The following is a 15,450-nucleotide window of genomic DNA, read 5'->3' as shown; positions in this document are numbered from 1 at the left end:
ACACACACACGTATGCACACACACACACACACACACACACACACACACACACACACGCACACACACACACACACGCACACACACACACACACACACACACACACACACACACGCACACACACAACTCTCACATCCACTCTACTGGCCACCATCTGTGAGTGTTTGGCAGCAACATACAGTACATCTGTGTGTGCACATCCCCTTTCACTTCTGTCCTCCTGCGTGTATGCTGCGTGCGTGTGGTGTGTGTGTGTGTTGTGTGTGTTGTGGTGTCCTGCGTGTGTGCTTGCATGCGTGCGTGTGCGTGTGTGTGTGTGTGTGTGTGTGTGTGTGTGTGCATGCATGCATGCGTGTGTGTGTGTGTATGTGTTAGGCAGAGGGCCAGTGTAGGCTTCAGTCTCTCTCTGTCCCAGTGCTGTGGTGGCAGCAGGCTTTGTACAGATACTACAGAACCACCAGACCCCCAGCCATCAGGAACACATATGGCAGCTCTCAACAGCCTCTCTCTCTCTCTCTCTCTCTCTCTCTCTCTCTCTCTCTCTCTCTCTCTCTCTCTCTCTCTGGTGCAGGCAGTGACCCTCCTCGGTAGCTCTGGGCACAGCTGTCCAGCCTGTCATTTAGGGAACTGGTTTCCATCCTGATGTAACAGAAGCGGCTCAGTCTGCAACACTCCTCTAAAGTGCTGCCAGCAAGCACCTGGTGTCCATCTCCAGGAGTCACATGAAGAGTGACCCATGTCCTGCACCCCCCCACCCCCACCCCCACCCCACCCCCGCCCCACCTGCCCCCTCTGGGCATGTGTGAGAGTGTGGGAGCATAGTGGACAAAGGTGTGGAGGGCACAGAGCGGCACAGGTGGAGCCACGTGGGTGGAGCAGTGCAGGTGGAGTAGCGTGGATGTCCAGCAGAGAAGGGGCAGCTGGTTCCTGCCAGGGGTAGAGAAGACGGCAGCTATCACAGTTCACAGCAATATTTACCTTCCCCCGAGGAACAGGCTGTCTCACAGGACACAGAGAACACACACGCATGCACGCAGGCACTCTCAAAAATACAGACATTCACACACACACACAAAGTTAATATGATAAATGAACCCTTCTGACCCTGTCAGCGTCCTTTACCACTGCCATAGAGAGAGTGAGAGAAAAAGCGAGACTGAGAGGGAGGGAGGGAGGGAGGGAGGGAGGGAGGGAGGAGCGTCCTCGGTGAGTCCTCACTTTCAAACTGAATGCCACAGTTTGTCAGAAGGGTCACAGACGTGAAGACGCGCCACCTCTTCTGTAGGACTATACAGGCTCCACCAACAAGCACACTGAACCTGGAGAGAGTTCGCAACGAGAGGAACGCAACTGCGGTGTGAGAGGCCGTCCCCCCGTCCCACTGTGTCACGCCACGCTTCCTCCAGTTTCTCACGCTTGGATTTAGTCATTGCAGCGCATGTGAACGCCGTTTTTCTTCTGCATGTGTGCGTGTGTGTCGGCAAACACGCGTGATTTTGCCTGAGCCGGGCATTCAGTCTCGCCGCTCGAGGAGAGGACTCCCAGCTTCAGTGAGGGACTGTATTGTGCATCCTGTGTGGCTCAGCCTGCGACAGAGCGGGACATAGTGGGACGGAGCGGGACAGAACGAAACCCCTGGGCTCTGAAAGTCAGCATCCTGTGGGGGAGCACGCTCGGCTGACGGAAGGGGGCAGGGGATGTATGAGATGACCACCGAGCTTCACAGGGACAGGCACAGGAAGTCTGGGAGCAGGAGAGGCTCCTCCTCTTCCACCTCTTCAACCTCCTCGTCTTCTAGTGGTCTGATGGCTCCAAGGGTTGCCACAGTGATGCTGAGCAGCGTGAGGGATGCGTCGCAAAAACACAACTTGCGTCCGTCGTCATTGGCGGCCCACGCACAGAGGAGACGGCAAACAGGTAAATGGGTGGACACAACCACACACACAGGCATGCACACACACGCCCTGGGCCCCTCACTCACTGGCGGGAGTGAGAGAGCAATACGTATATATACGGTGAGAGAGAAAGTTTGGAATCCTCTCACACTCTGCTGTACTACGCTGTTGTAATGTGTAATGTCTGTGCAGTGAAGGAAAATGGAAGGTTACAGTTTTATTCCTCTCTGCACTTCCACCATCAGTCGACTGTCACTGTAACTACAGTATCCAACAGCAGCCTCATGTGTGCTGAGCAGGTGGACTTTTCTGGGGTTGCCCTGTACGCGTTACTGCCTCCCTGTACATGTGGACCGGTTTTACTGGAAGGGTTTTATGTATTTCTTTATTTTATTGACTCTGCAGGGAGGAAGGGGGCAGCATTCTGCATTACCTGCAGCTGTGTGTGGTCCCTGCCGGGACTGAGCTGTGTGAAAGCATCTCTGATAAGTGCTGTATAATTAGGCTTAACCATAACCAGCATGATAAACAGGAAAGAGCACGCACGCGCACACACACACACACACACACACACACACACACACACACACACACACACACTCTCACCCCTCCACCCCAGCTGGGGGTGGCAGGCGATAGAGGACGAACCGGGTATTTGTAAATACCTGCTCCGGCTCCGCTACCTGTCAGTCCGGCGGTGGGAGAGTAGGGGGTGATGGGAAGTGTAGTTTGTTATGCGACGGAAGGGGCGTGGGCGGCCGGCCATTCTTCCCGAGAGGCAGCAGATGTGTTGGAGCATCGGAGCAGCTGCGCACACTGATAACAGCAGCGGGGAGACATCGGCACGCGGGATCCTCTTCCCGGCTCTTATCTCTCTCTCACACACACACACACACACACACACACACACACACACACACACATTGCTGAACAACATCCCCCGCCACCTGCCTCACACACAAGTACTGAGGGAGAGAGGGAGGGAGGGAGGGAGGGAGAGAGAGAGAGAGAGAGAGAGGGGGAGAGAAGGAGGGAGAGAGGTGCAAGGCAGGAGGGACGTATGCAGAATTCAGACTCTGAATGTCTTTTAGGGGGAAAAGGTACAGAAGGTAGAAGTAGTGGGAGCAAATCCTGGGTCCTTTCTCAGCTGCACAGAGCTGGACTACAGCCGTCCACAGCTGTTGTAATACATATAAGGGGCCGGTACACTCCCCAGTGACCCCAGTTCCTGCACATTCATCCCCAATCACAACTTTTTTTACGATGCGGTAGCTACTGCTCAAACATTTACTGTATACATGGAAATGTTGCAACGGCTCTGTGTGTTTGCGTCGGTGTGTGTGTGTGTGTGTGTGTGTGGTATTAGGTAACGAAAATTCTGGGCCAGGTGATCAGTGTGAGATGGATGGTCCTATTAACAGAGAGCTAGAGAGAGAAAAGAAGAAAGTGAGACAGAGCAAAACATACAGACAGAGCAAAACATACAGTCCTCCTCTCTGCTTGGCCATGGACGGAGTCCTACTCATCTTACGTACGTGACTCCGTGTTACGCCGTCCTGGAGCTTGCAGTGTGGCAGCGATTGCAAGTGAGCAGGTCTGCAGGGAGAGGGGGTAGGTGTGTGGGTGGGTGGGGGGGCAGTTAGCCTTCCTAGTTCTGTTTCCTCTGCGGCAGCTTTGTGGTCTCTATAAGGAACAGATGTTCACAACTTGATACTGCTGCATCCCCCTTTTCCCTGCTATCTTAGGTTCCAGCACTGCCAACTGTCTTCACACAAACTGTCTACACACACACACACACACACACACACACACACGCACGTGCACACACACGTATGTTCACATGCCTGTGAAACCATTCGCCAACACAGATGTTCACTGACAAACTAAATAATACCTTTTTTAAAAATACGTTTAAGAAAATCTAGGTCTTTGGCTGTGTTAGTTGCTTGGTCTTACGGATGTTCGCTGACCATTCAGGCCAGTGAGATTAAGGGAGATTTGAGGAGATTTAGGGACTTCTATTTGGTGACAGTAGGGAACAGACCAGTTTATTTTTTTATCTTGTGCTACACTGCTATCATTGGAGTACTGACTTTGTGAGAGTTCACTTCTTTTTGCTGAATCAGCATGAGTCGTAAAGGAGCATTAGTGTCCTTTTTGGCTCCAAATATCTCCCCTTTTCTCAGTGCTGATACAGAATGTCAGAGGTTTTGTGGCTGCAGTTCAGTTCAGAGGCCACTAACAGCAATAATCTATTATGCTTCATTACAGAGAGGACTGCTTTCTCTCTCTGTGTCTCCACGCGTCTGTATTTCACTCTGTCTTGCACTATTTCTCTGTTTTGGTTTCTGTTTCTCTCATCTTTTACATGTCACTTTCCTCTGACAAATGCTTTTTCACCTCCACATCTCTTAATCGGTGAGACTCGGGGGACAGAGATCAAGCAGTGTGTAGAAAAAAACCCCCAGCGCCACGTCTGCTCACGCAAAAAGTCACGGCGCTCTCTTCTGCAGTCTCAGCGGCATGGCTGTAAAGGCTCGTGCCATTGGCCGTCTTCTCATTAGATCAACTCCCTGCGCCGCTCCGGCTCTCCGTAAAAGAACTATAATTTACATCGGGGCCCGCAGTGGCGGGTCAGTCGAGGCTGGTGAATGCAGGAGCCCCAGCGGATGAGCACAATGGACTTCTGCTCTCAGACAGCACCGAGTCTTATCTCAGCCTCACATGCAGGCTTGGCTTCACAGCTATAGGGAAGGATTTACAATGTGGAAGCCGACGGAAAGGGCGACGGGCCTGCAGCTCCCTCTCTCTCTCTCTCTCTCTCTCTCTCTCTCTCTCTCTCTCTCTCTCTCTCTCTCTCTCTCTCTCTCTCTCTCTCTCTCTCTCCTCTCTCTCTCTCTCTCTCTCTCCTCTCACTCTCTCTCCCCGTGCCTCTGCAGAGAGACTGTCATTTCCATACTGACACAATGAAGGGCAATCAGACACCTCCATCTCTCACCTCTCCCTCTCCGGCTACATCAGGTGGAGACAAAGGCAGCGGGACAGCGGGAGAGCGAGAGAGCGAGAGAGGAGCGCGCGCAGGCACTCGAAATGCTACGGGGTCAAGGTCAAGGTGCGCAGAGGCGGTGGTGGCCATTAGAGATAGAAAACAGTCATAAAGGGGCCATTTGAATCTAGTCTCATGGGCAAGCAGCGGGATTATATAGTTTAGATTGACTGGAGGAGTGGGACAGAGAGAGGAAGGTTGAGGGAGAGAGAGAAAGAGAGAGAGAGAGATTGAAATAAAGGGAAAGATGGCGCGAGAGAAAAAAAAGAGATTTGAGAGATGTCATATTCTGGTGGTGGTGGTGGTTGGGGGGAGGGGTGGTGCTGCTGCTGTTGTCATAGCTACAAAGGCCCAAATGAAGCAGAGAGCAGCAGAGTTGTCAGTCCCTGACACTCCCACGCTGCCCTTGTGCCCATGGCAGCCAGCGTCTCCATCAGTCAATCAGGCTGGTGTCACCGCCCTGCTCACTGTGCCACACACATGCACACACCCATGTACCTACACTTCACACACACCTGCACCTCGGACAGGGATGAGGACTTAATATCGGTGGTGTGGAGGGTAGATACTGAGTACTGAAGCAATGCTTGCAGGCGTGTGTGTGTGTGTGTGTGTGTGTGTGTCAGGGGACTGTCAATGCAGAACATGAAGGGACAACAGTCAGAAGACAGTAGAGAGAAAGGGTCATAAATACTCCATCAGGACACTGAGCCATCCATCTCTCATACATGGAGGAGGAACCCACCTGCCACATGCACCGCTAAATAGGGCTCTGATGGACTGGCTGTGGGGGGTGGGGATGAATGGGTGTGTCTGTGTGTCTGTATACATATGTGTGTGTGTGTGTGTGTGTGTGTGTGTATGTGATTGCATGTGTGTATCTGTGTGTGGGTGTGTTGCCTGGCTGCCTATCTACAAGATGCTTCTAGATATATCTTCTAATGATCCTTAGTTGTGATGTACACACCAACCGCTCACATACTTCTCACTCCCCACTGCTCTGACTAAAGGCCACTGGTCCCCGATGGCTTCTGACCAGCACCTGCTGCCTGGATTCGGCACACACACACACACACACACACACACACTGCCACACACTCCCCCCCATCCAGCCAGCCTTCAGCAACACGGAAAAAACAGCTTATCTCAACTCTCACCATCCTCTCAGAACAGCCCGCTGCTCACTTAAAGGAACATCCACCCACACACACCCACACAGCCCAGGGGGGGCTGAATTTGACCTTTAACACCTGATTGCAGTCAGTGCTTCACTCCTCACCAGAGCAGTTTACATGGACATCTGCATAAATTGGGACAAACTTGATTCGTCTGGAGCAGAGCGGGTGGTTTTCTGGGCAGAATGGGGCATGTCCTCCTAATGCCAGACACGTGGATGGGGGTCATATGTCTGGCATCCCAGTTTTTGATGACTATGTTCCTGTGTGGTTAAAGAGTGAGGGATGAAGAAACAGAGAGAGAAAGATAGCTGTCAAAGCAAAGGGTCTGCCGTATTATACGGATTCACAACTGTGTTACATGGGCGCAAAACACACTTGCACATTAGTTTTTACAACTGCTTTCACACTTGTCTCAATACCCTGTCCATTGTTTCAAATCACTTAACACATTCACCATCTCAATAGACTATGTGAGCTAAGCTGTACTTTACTTCTGCATTGCTTCGATACAAAAGCCATTCAGTCATCACCGCTTCCAAAATTCATGACTGTTTCTCAGGCAGTGTTCACCGCCAGCAAGTCTGTGCAGCTACAGCACATTTTGCAGACATTTAGACACTCTGTTCAAAACAGCAACTTTCAGTTCAAAAGCCAACAAGATTCTGATCACTGTGGATTGAAATATGTTGCACTTTGGCAGACAGATGAAAATGTACTTTTTTTTAGCAGAAAGTTTATTCAGTTTATTCTTTTTTTTTTTTTTTTTCTGGCCTTGTTGCCATGATGCAAAGGTAGTCTAAGTTGCATTGAAACGTGCATGTATATCGGGAACATATAGGTGTAGCTGACACTGAAGAGGTTGTCCCACTATTACTGCAGTACATGTGCTGCTGAAAGGCCTGGCTGTCCTTCCAGCTATCGACTTACCCAGGTGTTTTAGTTTGTGCGCTGTTACCGTATATTCGGTGTGATGTGGATGAACATCTAAGGCTGTATGCACTGGACAGGATGGCTGGACCAGGACAACAGCAGACTTCTGATACTGATAGGCAGACAAATGTGTGTGAATTACTGTATATAGTGAAAATATTGATTTGTTATTGATTTTTCTGATATATTTTTCTTATATAAGGGTGGCTTTTTGGATTAGTTTCTCTGTCGTATACTGTTTTATATTATACAGTGAATATTGTTATTCTGGTTTTCCAAAAAATTTGTGGATGCAAAAACACAGCAGAGGGAAACGCTTGGTATATGTATTTTGCAATGTCACAAGTTGTTTGTGCTTTGAAGTTAATTGTACACTGAATGACAAAGCAGTCTTGTAGAAGAAAGCATATGTTATAGCTATGTTATAATTATGGCAGCGTGAGTCACTTTTGGATGGAATATGAAGGGTTTTGGTGGTTGAAATCTATTTTGCACCAAAGGTTAACTGATGAGCTAAGGTGTGTGTTTCCAAAGCACACCGTGTGAAGAGTTTTGAAGAAATGGACATGGCATTGAGACAAGTGTGAAAACGATTGTCAAAAATGTATTAACAAAGGAAAGTTCCAGAGACAGTGACCATGTGACCTGTACTGTAAAACTACATTATACGTAGTCCATGGTCTGTGTGTAAGTGAGCTACTACATAACATACTGCTCGCAATTAGTGTTTAATAATGAGTCTCCATCTAGGCTATGATTATTCTAGTGTTTCACATGAGCAGATCACATGACCTTGGTGGAACACTAGGCAGGTGCCACCGTGTACTTTACACTGGAACTGTTTCTCAGGGGGCAGAGCCATATTGTTTGTTTACATCCTCTGTTTTCCCCGCCTGCCTTATGCTTGAGAGAAAGACAGACAGAGTATGAGAGAGAGAAACGGATAGAAAGTTGGAGAGGGAGCATGAGAAGAGGAGGGGAGGCAGATGTGTGTTTCCCAGTGGTTCACCTGGAGTGATGCCGCCAGATCTCCCTCTCGAACAGACGCAGATCGCAAACACACTGCAGGTGCACTTATGGTTAAACAGTCAAAATTGAGAGAATTAACTGAAGAAAATGGGAGGGGATTCGCTTCTCCCCTTTCACAGCTGCACTGACTATAGCTCAGAAGGGGGAATACACTACAGTCTAAACCATAGGGGGAAAACCAGTTTACTACATTCATATTCAAATACAGCTCTGTGTGTGTGTGTGTGTGTGTGGTGTGTGTGTGTGTGTGTGTGTGTGTGTGTGTGTGTGTGTGTGTGTGTGTGTGGAAATGCCATCTTCTTTTATTCATATTCATACTGGTTGAAAAGGAATCAGGCATGTTTTTCTGTCCCAGGAGTAAATCCCCTGCTATTTAATAATAGCCTGACAAACAAAATCAGCATAGACAAACCTAACAGATTTTAACAAAAATGTACAATCTTGCAATAGTATAATACCTAAAAATTCTAGCAAAAGCATAGCATACAGCCCATGTGATAACCATGTCACACACTTTATTGCGTTTAAGATAGTAAAAAATATCTATAATGAAATGAATCGTTCCATTAAGCTTGCATTTAAACATTTAGTATTTGGCAGTTCCTCCTTGTAAAGTCTATAAAATGGTCGAATTCAAATCAAACCTGAGACTATATTTTCCAATAAATGCTAGTGCGACGCTCTGAGAATGAAACCAGCCTGTTGGATCCAAATCCGTCACTTCTTTCATCTGATTTGGATGCCCTCGACCTGGCATCGGGCACCAGCTGGCTGTCAGTCGCCTGATGAATGCGTTGCGCGGTCTGTGGGATTTCACGGCTACTCAACGCGCTTCGGCAGATGCGGGGAAACAGCGGCCCCCAGGGGTTCACAGCGGTAGTGCCTCATCTTGAAAACAATTCAATTCAGGAACATTATACGCTACCTGGCGTGGGACTTGGGTGATTAATGCTGTCGCTGTCTTCAGAGCGTATCTGACTATTGGTTAAAAATTGGCTTCGTTTTTATTTTATTGCACTCTATGAAAACGTAAGATATTTAATCAATATTATTAAACACACACATACGTACACACACACACACACACACACACACAGTGTGTGTGTGTGTGTGTGTGTGTGTGTTGTGTTGTGTGTGTGTGTGTGTGTGTGTGTGTGTGTGAGTGTTTGTGTATTTGTATGTATATTGTATGCATTTGGCATGTATATGAGAGAGAGAGAGAGAAAGAGTTCATTCTTTGCGCTATATCTGCTCTATGTTTAGCCAGTTGTAAACGCTACAGCAGTACCGAAGAGCAAGCGAGACGGGCTGTCAACTCGTGGCTCTGAAAAGCTGTCAGAGCGAGTGAGCGAGCGAGCGAGAGAGAGAGAGAACACATCCCCTCTCCAGATGGTGTTTTAAACGCAGACAGAAGGCTACAGAGGGGATAGAGGAGAGAACCATTAGACAAACACACCAGACCCGGCCGCTTCAAGCCACTGACAACAATAAGAAATAACCGAAACGCAAGATGGTAGAGCACGACTCGACGCAGGATGTGTAGGTGAAATGAGTTGGGCATAGGCGGAATGTTTGCGCGCTGTGTTCCTGGCTGTACTGGAGGAGTGAGCGCTCCCTGCGCCTGAACAGTTGGGAGTAGCTGCGGTCAGACCCCATCTCGCCCTCGAAAAGGAACATTTACTGAAGCTCTGGTCCAGGGTTAGGAAGCGCTTGGAGCACTTCTGTGGATTTAGCAGAGGCACCTGACCTCGCTAGAGTTTTTACCGCAGTAATCTGTTGGAACAGAATTTGGAGCCAGAAAGATCTGGAGAAGAATTAGCAGCATCTCTTCACCTAATGTGAGGGGTAGCGGAGCTCGATCCGTGGAATGGGATCTAAAACATCCGAGAATAAAGCAGGAGTCAAAAAAGGGACTTTTGCGCTCGAGTTTACTCCTTGTGATTTCAACGTTTAAAACAAAGTTGTGTTTCCTTGGTCATCCGAATTTGTGTTGAACCGATGGAAAACGATTATCGCTTGTTTTTAAAATTTGCCATCTAAAAGGAACATAATACCAAAGACTCGCTTTAATACTAAAGCTACGCTTAGCTTTAGCTTTGCAAAAATATATTTTCGATCTCTGAAAATTGAATTACCTCATTATATATTGTACCGAAAAGTCATCACCGCTTGGAACCCAAAGGCGTTCAATAATAGGCTTCATCGGACTGTCTTAAAACTCCAGTCTTTTTTCCTTGAATTGTATATCTGTGCTAAAGACAAAAAAGAACACCATACTTGTGATTTTCAATTTTGGAAGGGTTATTCCGGTTTTTTTTCCAGCTAGAAGTGAGGCGTAATACTCGCCCCTTTTTGTTCGCGTGGAATATTTTTGCTGCAATTACCTCAGTTTGACCTCGACCTTCACAAAGTAAGTGACATTTCGATGATGTAAAACTATTGATATTTAGACCAAGTCCATCTTCCAAGTGCTTGGTTGACAGGCTATTTTGCGAAGTGAACGAGGAGACAAATACACTCTTCCGTGCACCAGCTGAAGGCTGGACTTTTAAGGCGTTTTGCGTATAGCGAAACTGTATCCAGAAACGTGGACATGTGATTATAATCTATAACACAAAATAAATGTTTGATTTCAATTTTATTTTTAGAAATATGTTTTAATTGATGCAAATATTAATGAAATAGTAAAAAGGTACGGTGCGTATTAAATTGATGTAAAGTGTGAGGTGTTTACATAAAAAAAGCTGGGCAAATTTGCCATAGATTGATGCATCCTCCATAGTAGACTAATAAATATGCCGTTGGATGAAAAGGACAGAAAACCATGACCTGCTTGTGTTTAGGTCATTACGCACAAAACTTCACGAAGAAAAGTTCTGGAGTGTCTGTATTATTAGTTTGAATATTAATTTGAGAGCAGCCCATTCAATTCACCACGTAATAAATGGGAAAAGCTTTCACTTGTAGGGCACCTTTTTGCTGTTTTGTTTTCTTGTTTTTTTAACCCGCGAACTAACCATATTAAGGGACGACTGGGCATTATGTTGGGATGGGGCTGTTTGAATGTGCTCGCCAGGACGTGCTCGCGGAACTCTGGGGTGATCGTTCCAGATCTCCGCCGAGTCCCCTGCAGAAAGGAAAGGTCTCCGAACTAGCCGTCGGCTTCTGTCCTGCTCAGAACCTGATACTCATTCCTAAAGCAAAAAAATATATATTTTAGGGGAAAAAAAAAGCTTTTTAAAAATTACATAGATATTACTTTGCAGTTATATAGGTCCAAAGAATAGCGCTAAAATAAAGCTGAGCATCCATTTCATTGTTTGTAAGCTGACCTGGCTGTCATTGGCAATGCATCTCCATAGTAAGGCAACGGTACCCTGTGTGAGTATCAAGGTTTTCCTTATGTGGGATGAGTCTCCATGACTCCATCAGAGCTTACAACACACAGCTAGCACCATCCAGCACAGAAGTGAGGTTCCCCTGCCCAATGTTATATGACTGTTAAATGCAAATATAATGGAGACACTCATAGTGCACAGAAAGCCACAGAACCCACACTACTTTCTCACACAAAGCCTTGTTCTCACGTCAACCACCCCGGATCGATTGCCCCCCCCAGCCCTGCTCCGCGTGCACCCGTAACGTGGTCCGTTTTCATCACCCGACCACTGCTTTACTCTGTGATGGACCCTGGTAAAAAGGCCCTGAATTATTGAAGCGCTGACCGTGGTCCTGCTAATAGATGGATGTATGGGGGTGAAACCGCGCAGGGTGCCCAGAGCAGCTCTAAAACCTCGCCGCACACACGCCTCACATCGCTTCCTCCGGCCAACAGCCCCGCCGAGTCTCCCAGCCCCACTTCTGAAGGAAGCCCATTCATTACACTACTGGAGCACATGTTCCATTTGTCTTCCTGCCACCGTTAGCAGATTTATACGTGCGTCTCCGTTACGTATACAGGGCCTCTTTTTCCTCGGCAGAGGGGTTGATTGGTCTCATGAGTATCGGTCTCGCTGTTGGAGTGTGTGTTGGCATGAGCACCACTCGCACAAGACTGGCCTGAGCCGTGGCTCACCTGGAGCAGTGGTGTGCTAAGCGTGTTCAGGCGGCCCAGATGAAGCGGCTGATCTGCTGCAGGCTTCCGATGTTATTGGTCGGAAACCGTGCACGTCGCTGCGAACTCTAGATAATGATTTTCTGTGATGTGATATTGGGCCCATTTGTGTAATCCAGTCACTGAGACAACCTAAGAGACCGGATCGCGGCTTCCGGAAGCGTAGTAAGCGATGAAGCAGCCTGCCGAGAATTGTTTACTGTCGTCACTGTCTGGAAGTAGCAACATTTGTAAGCTCTAAAGTTTCATACAAACCTAACGGCATTTCGAGAAAAGGGCTCACAGAGCGGGCACGTTTAATTATTCCTCTAATTATCTGGAACACTTCTGCGCCCTGGGCAGACGGTGGGAGCTGGGGGGCGTTGCAGGACGGCCGCGGGCCCCTGGGTCTGGCGAGCGGAGGGCCGTGGTCGTGACCCACGCTGCGTGCTGGGCCCGCAGTCGTGCTGTTGCCACTGCTGCTACTGCCGGTGGTGGTGGTAATTACTGTAATTTGAGTGCGGCCGGTGCAGGTGGAGCTCGCCGTCCCGTAATTAACGAGAGGAGCAGATGGTGGTGGGCGGGAGACGGGAGCATGCAGCCGACCTGTAGAGTCAGGAGAGAGAGAGAGAGAGAGAGAGAGGTGGTCAGGTGGTCAACAGAAAGCTCGGCCACCTGGACTATCAGGTCTAGCAGCTTCACTGTTACCTACATACACAGTGTGATGTGGTCTTCGGCAAAGCCATTCCCAGTAGTCCTAACTCTGCAACATATGTCAGTGGATTTGGCCTTATGCAGCATATTGATATTCATTTAAAAAGTATAAATCTAATATAAGGAATGTAAGGAATACATTTTTAGGTTTGTGATAAATCATATTGAAGTAGGCATTACATTTGAATATATTTGTTCAAGGTTTCCATAGTCTCAGGTATGTGCATAGATAGAATGAGGACAGAAAATTGTCTTGGAGTCAATGGGTTACGATCACCATGCTGATTCTGGAGGGATGCTGTGTGTGTGTGTGTGTGTGTGTGCATGTGCATATGCGTGTGCGCGTGTGTGTTTGTGTGTGTGTGTGTGTGTGTGTGCATGTGCATATGCGTGTGCGTGTGCGAGCGTGTGTGTGCAAGTGTATGGGTGTGTATTTGCATATGTGTGTGTGTGTATGTGTGTGTGTGTGTGTGTGTTTGCATGTGTGTGTGTGTGTGTGTGTGTGTGTGTTTGTGTGTGTGTGTGTGTGTGTGTGTGTGTGAGTGTGTTGATTCCACCTGTGCTTCGCTGGTCTTAAAGCCGGTGGTTTCACTGTGCTTAAATCCCGACCTGTAGGCATCCGTCAGACAATGTGCTAGACCCAATTCCTAATGCACTAATGCTGTTGTGCGATTCCATGATTCCCCCCCCCGCCCCCCCCCGTGCTATAGAGACAGACATACAAGCTCTTTGTGACTTGTATGTCTGTCTCTATAGCGCAGCGCCAGGGGTCTCTTCTTTCTGATTACCTCTACATTAACCAATCAGGCAGTGCTTTTGAGTGCCTGTTATGCTCACAGTGTGAACAGATGAATCCCAGACAGGGAAGATTATTTGCTCCATTTTCTTGCTTTCTTTCAATGTTGTTGTTTTTTTTGTTTTTTTTTCAGGATCCTTTATCTATAAAGAGCACCCTTCCCCCCTCAGCTTTCTGCCAGGCAGCCTGTGCTTGAACCCGTGCTGGGAAAAAGAAACAACCCCAGAAGGGAGCAGCTGAAAAAGCCATACATTTAGATCAGGCAACACTGGGCCTCTGTGTGGGTGAGACAGAAAGAGAGGCAGGGAGATGCTGAGAGACAGACAGGAGAAAGTAGATGAGATGAGACAGACAGACAGGCAGGAATGAGGGAGGTGGTTGTGTGATCAGTTTAACCTTCTCCACTGATTGGCCTTTTGGCCGGTGATCGGCAGCTCATTGATGCACTGTTGTCGCGTTAGAGCTGTGGAAATGCACACTCTTGCATAGCAGTGAGCACTGAGTTGGATTCAGCTCAAAGAAGTCGATCCATCTCCTTTTGCGTATGCCTGTGTGTATTAAAATAAGTGCATGGTGTTTGTGTGTGTGTGTGTATGGAATGCAGAAGCCAGTCTATACTCATGTGCCTAGAGAAGACCAGGCCACACACCCAGATATTACAACCCATCACACAGTCCTGCCAGTCTCCCATGGCAACCTGTGTTGCCCACGGAGACGCCCTAGCTGTGACAAGGGTGGGCACATGTAGGGGCATGCGGATGGGCGATCTTTATGGCTTCAGGCCCTGTGCGCCAGCAGCGACAGGCGGTGGCGGCAGGTCCGCGCCGCCGCACATGTGTTTGACATTAGTGGGACACGGTGCATCCTCCTGGGAGAAGGGGAATGTCAGAGAGCAGAGAATCAGGCCACGTCCAAACATCTGCACTAATGAGAAGCACATCCAGAGTGTGGGAGCTGCAGCTCACAGAGAGAAATGCACGCCACGCTCAAACCGCCCGTCTCTCTCTCTCTCTCTCTCTCTCTCTCTCTCGCTCTTTCTCTTTATCTCTCCCTCTCTCGCTTTTCCTATTTCTTTCTATCTTGTTTTTCTTTCTCTTTTCATTGGCCTGTCTTCCCCCTAATCGCAGTATTTCTCTCGCCACCTCTTCGCCTTTCCCGCTCTCTGTTTCTCTCTCTAGGACACAAACTCACACACAATCGCACGGTGCCACACATTCGCACTGAAACCCTCCCCTGCGCTTGCAGAGGGCCACGGAGCATTGCTTGCACCATCAGTGTAGCGTTTCATATCTGCGCAATCCAGACCTCCCTCAGAGCTTAATGACAGTCGAAGTTTTATTGAGTTCAGCTATGCTGGAACTGCTTCAGTGAGACAGAGGTTCCTCAGCGCCTCGTACAAACATGAGGTATTGTAAACATCTAAATCGCAAGATGGTTTTCCCTTATGGTAATGTTGCGCATTGTGACAAAGAGATAAGCAAATACCCCCACGAGTCAGAGAGAAAAGAGTCAGAGGGAGACAGGGTAAGTGCGGATGAGGCACAGCGGAAAGATCTGGAATAATCCAGGCTTGTAGCGGGTTCCGTTAATCAAATAGTGGGGAAGTTCATATCATGCTGCCTTTTGCACTGTTAAAAAGTAGTCGCTCCCCCCCCCTCGCTCCCCCCCTCTCTTTCCCTCTCCCCTCTCCATCTGCCCTCTCTCTCTCTTGCTCCTTCTCTCTCACTCCTTAGTTTTCCTCCCTCTTTCTCCCTTTCTCTCTCTTTCTCGC

At 48.3% G+C, this 15,450-nt stretch overlaps 1 protein-coding gene across 5 annotated transcripts in view; it reads left to right on the top strand.

The window, feature by feature from the left end:
* Nucleotides 1–1,262: 1,262 nt before the first annotated feature.
* Nucleotides 1,263–15,450, top strand: part of cbfa2t3 (CBFA2/RUNX1 partner transcriptional co-repressor 3) — a 51,452-nt gene continuing 37,264 nt past the window's right edge. For 4 of the 5 annotated variants that reach the window (XM_035520986.1, XM_035520985.1, XM_035520984.1 and 1 more), the window contains exon 1: nt 1,263–1,915. In XM_035520986.1, coding sequence (XP_035376879.1) covers nt 1,696–1,915 — 220 coding nt within the window. In that variant the 5' untranslated portion in view covers nt 1,263–1,695. Of the gene's footprint in view, nt 1,916–9,368; nt 10,487–15,450 lie in introns of those variants that run through there. The other variant, XM_035520987.1, reaches the window with a different exon arrangement.

Source organism: Electrophorus electricus, chromosome 21 (genome assembly GCF_013358815.1).
Source record: "Electrophorus electricus isolate fEleEle1 chromosome 21, fEleEle1.pri, whole genome shotgun sequence".
Taxonomy (NCBI): domain Eukaryota; kingdom Metazoa; phylum Chordata; class Actinopteri; order Gymnotiformes; family Gymnotidae; genus Electrophorus; species Electrophorus electricus.
This window is presented reverse-complemented; position numbering and strand designations above follow the sequence as displayed.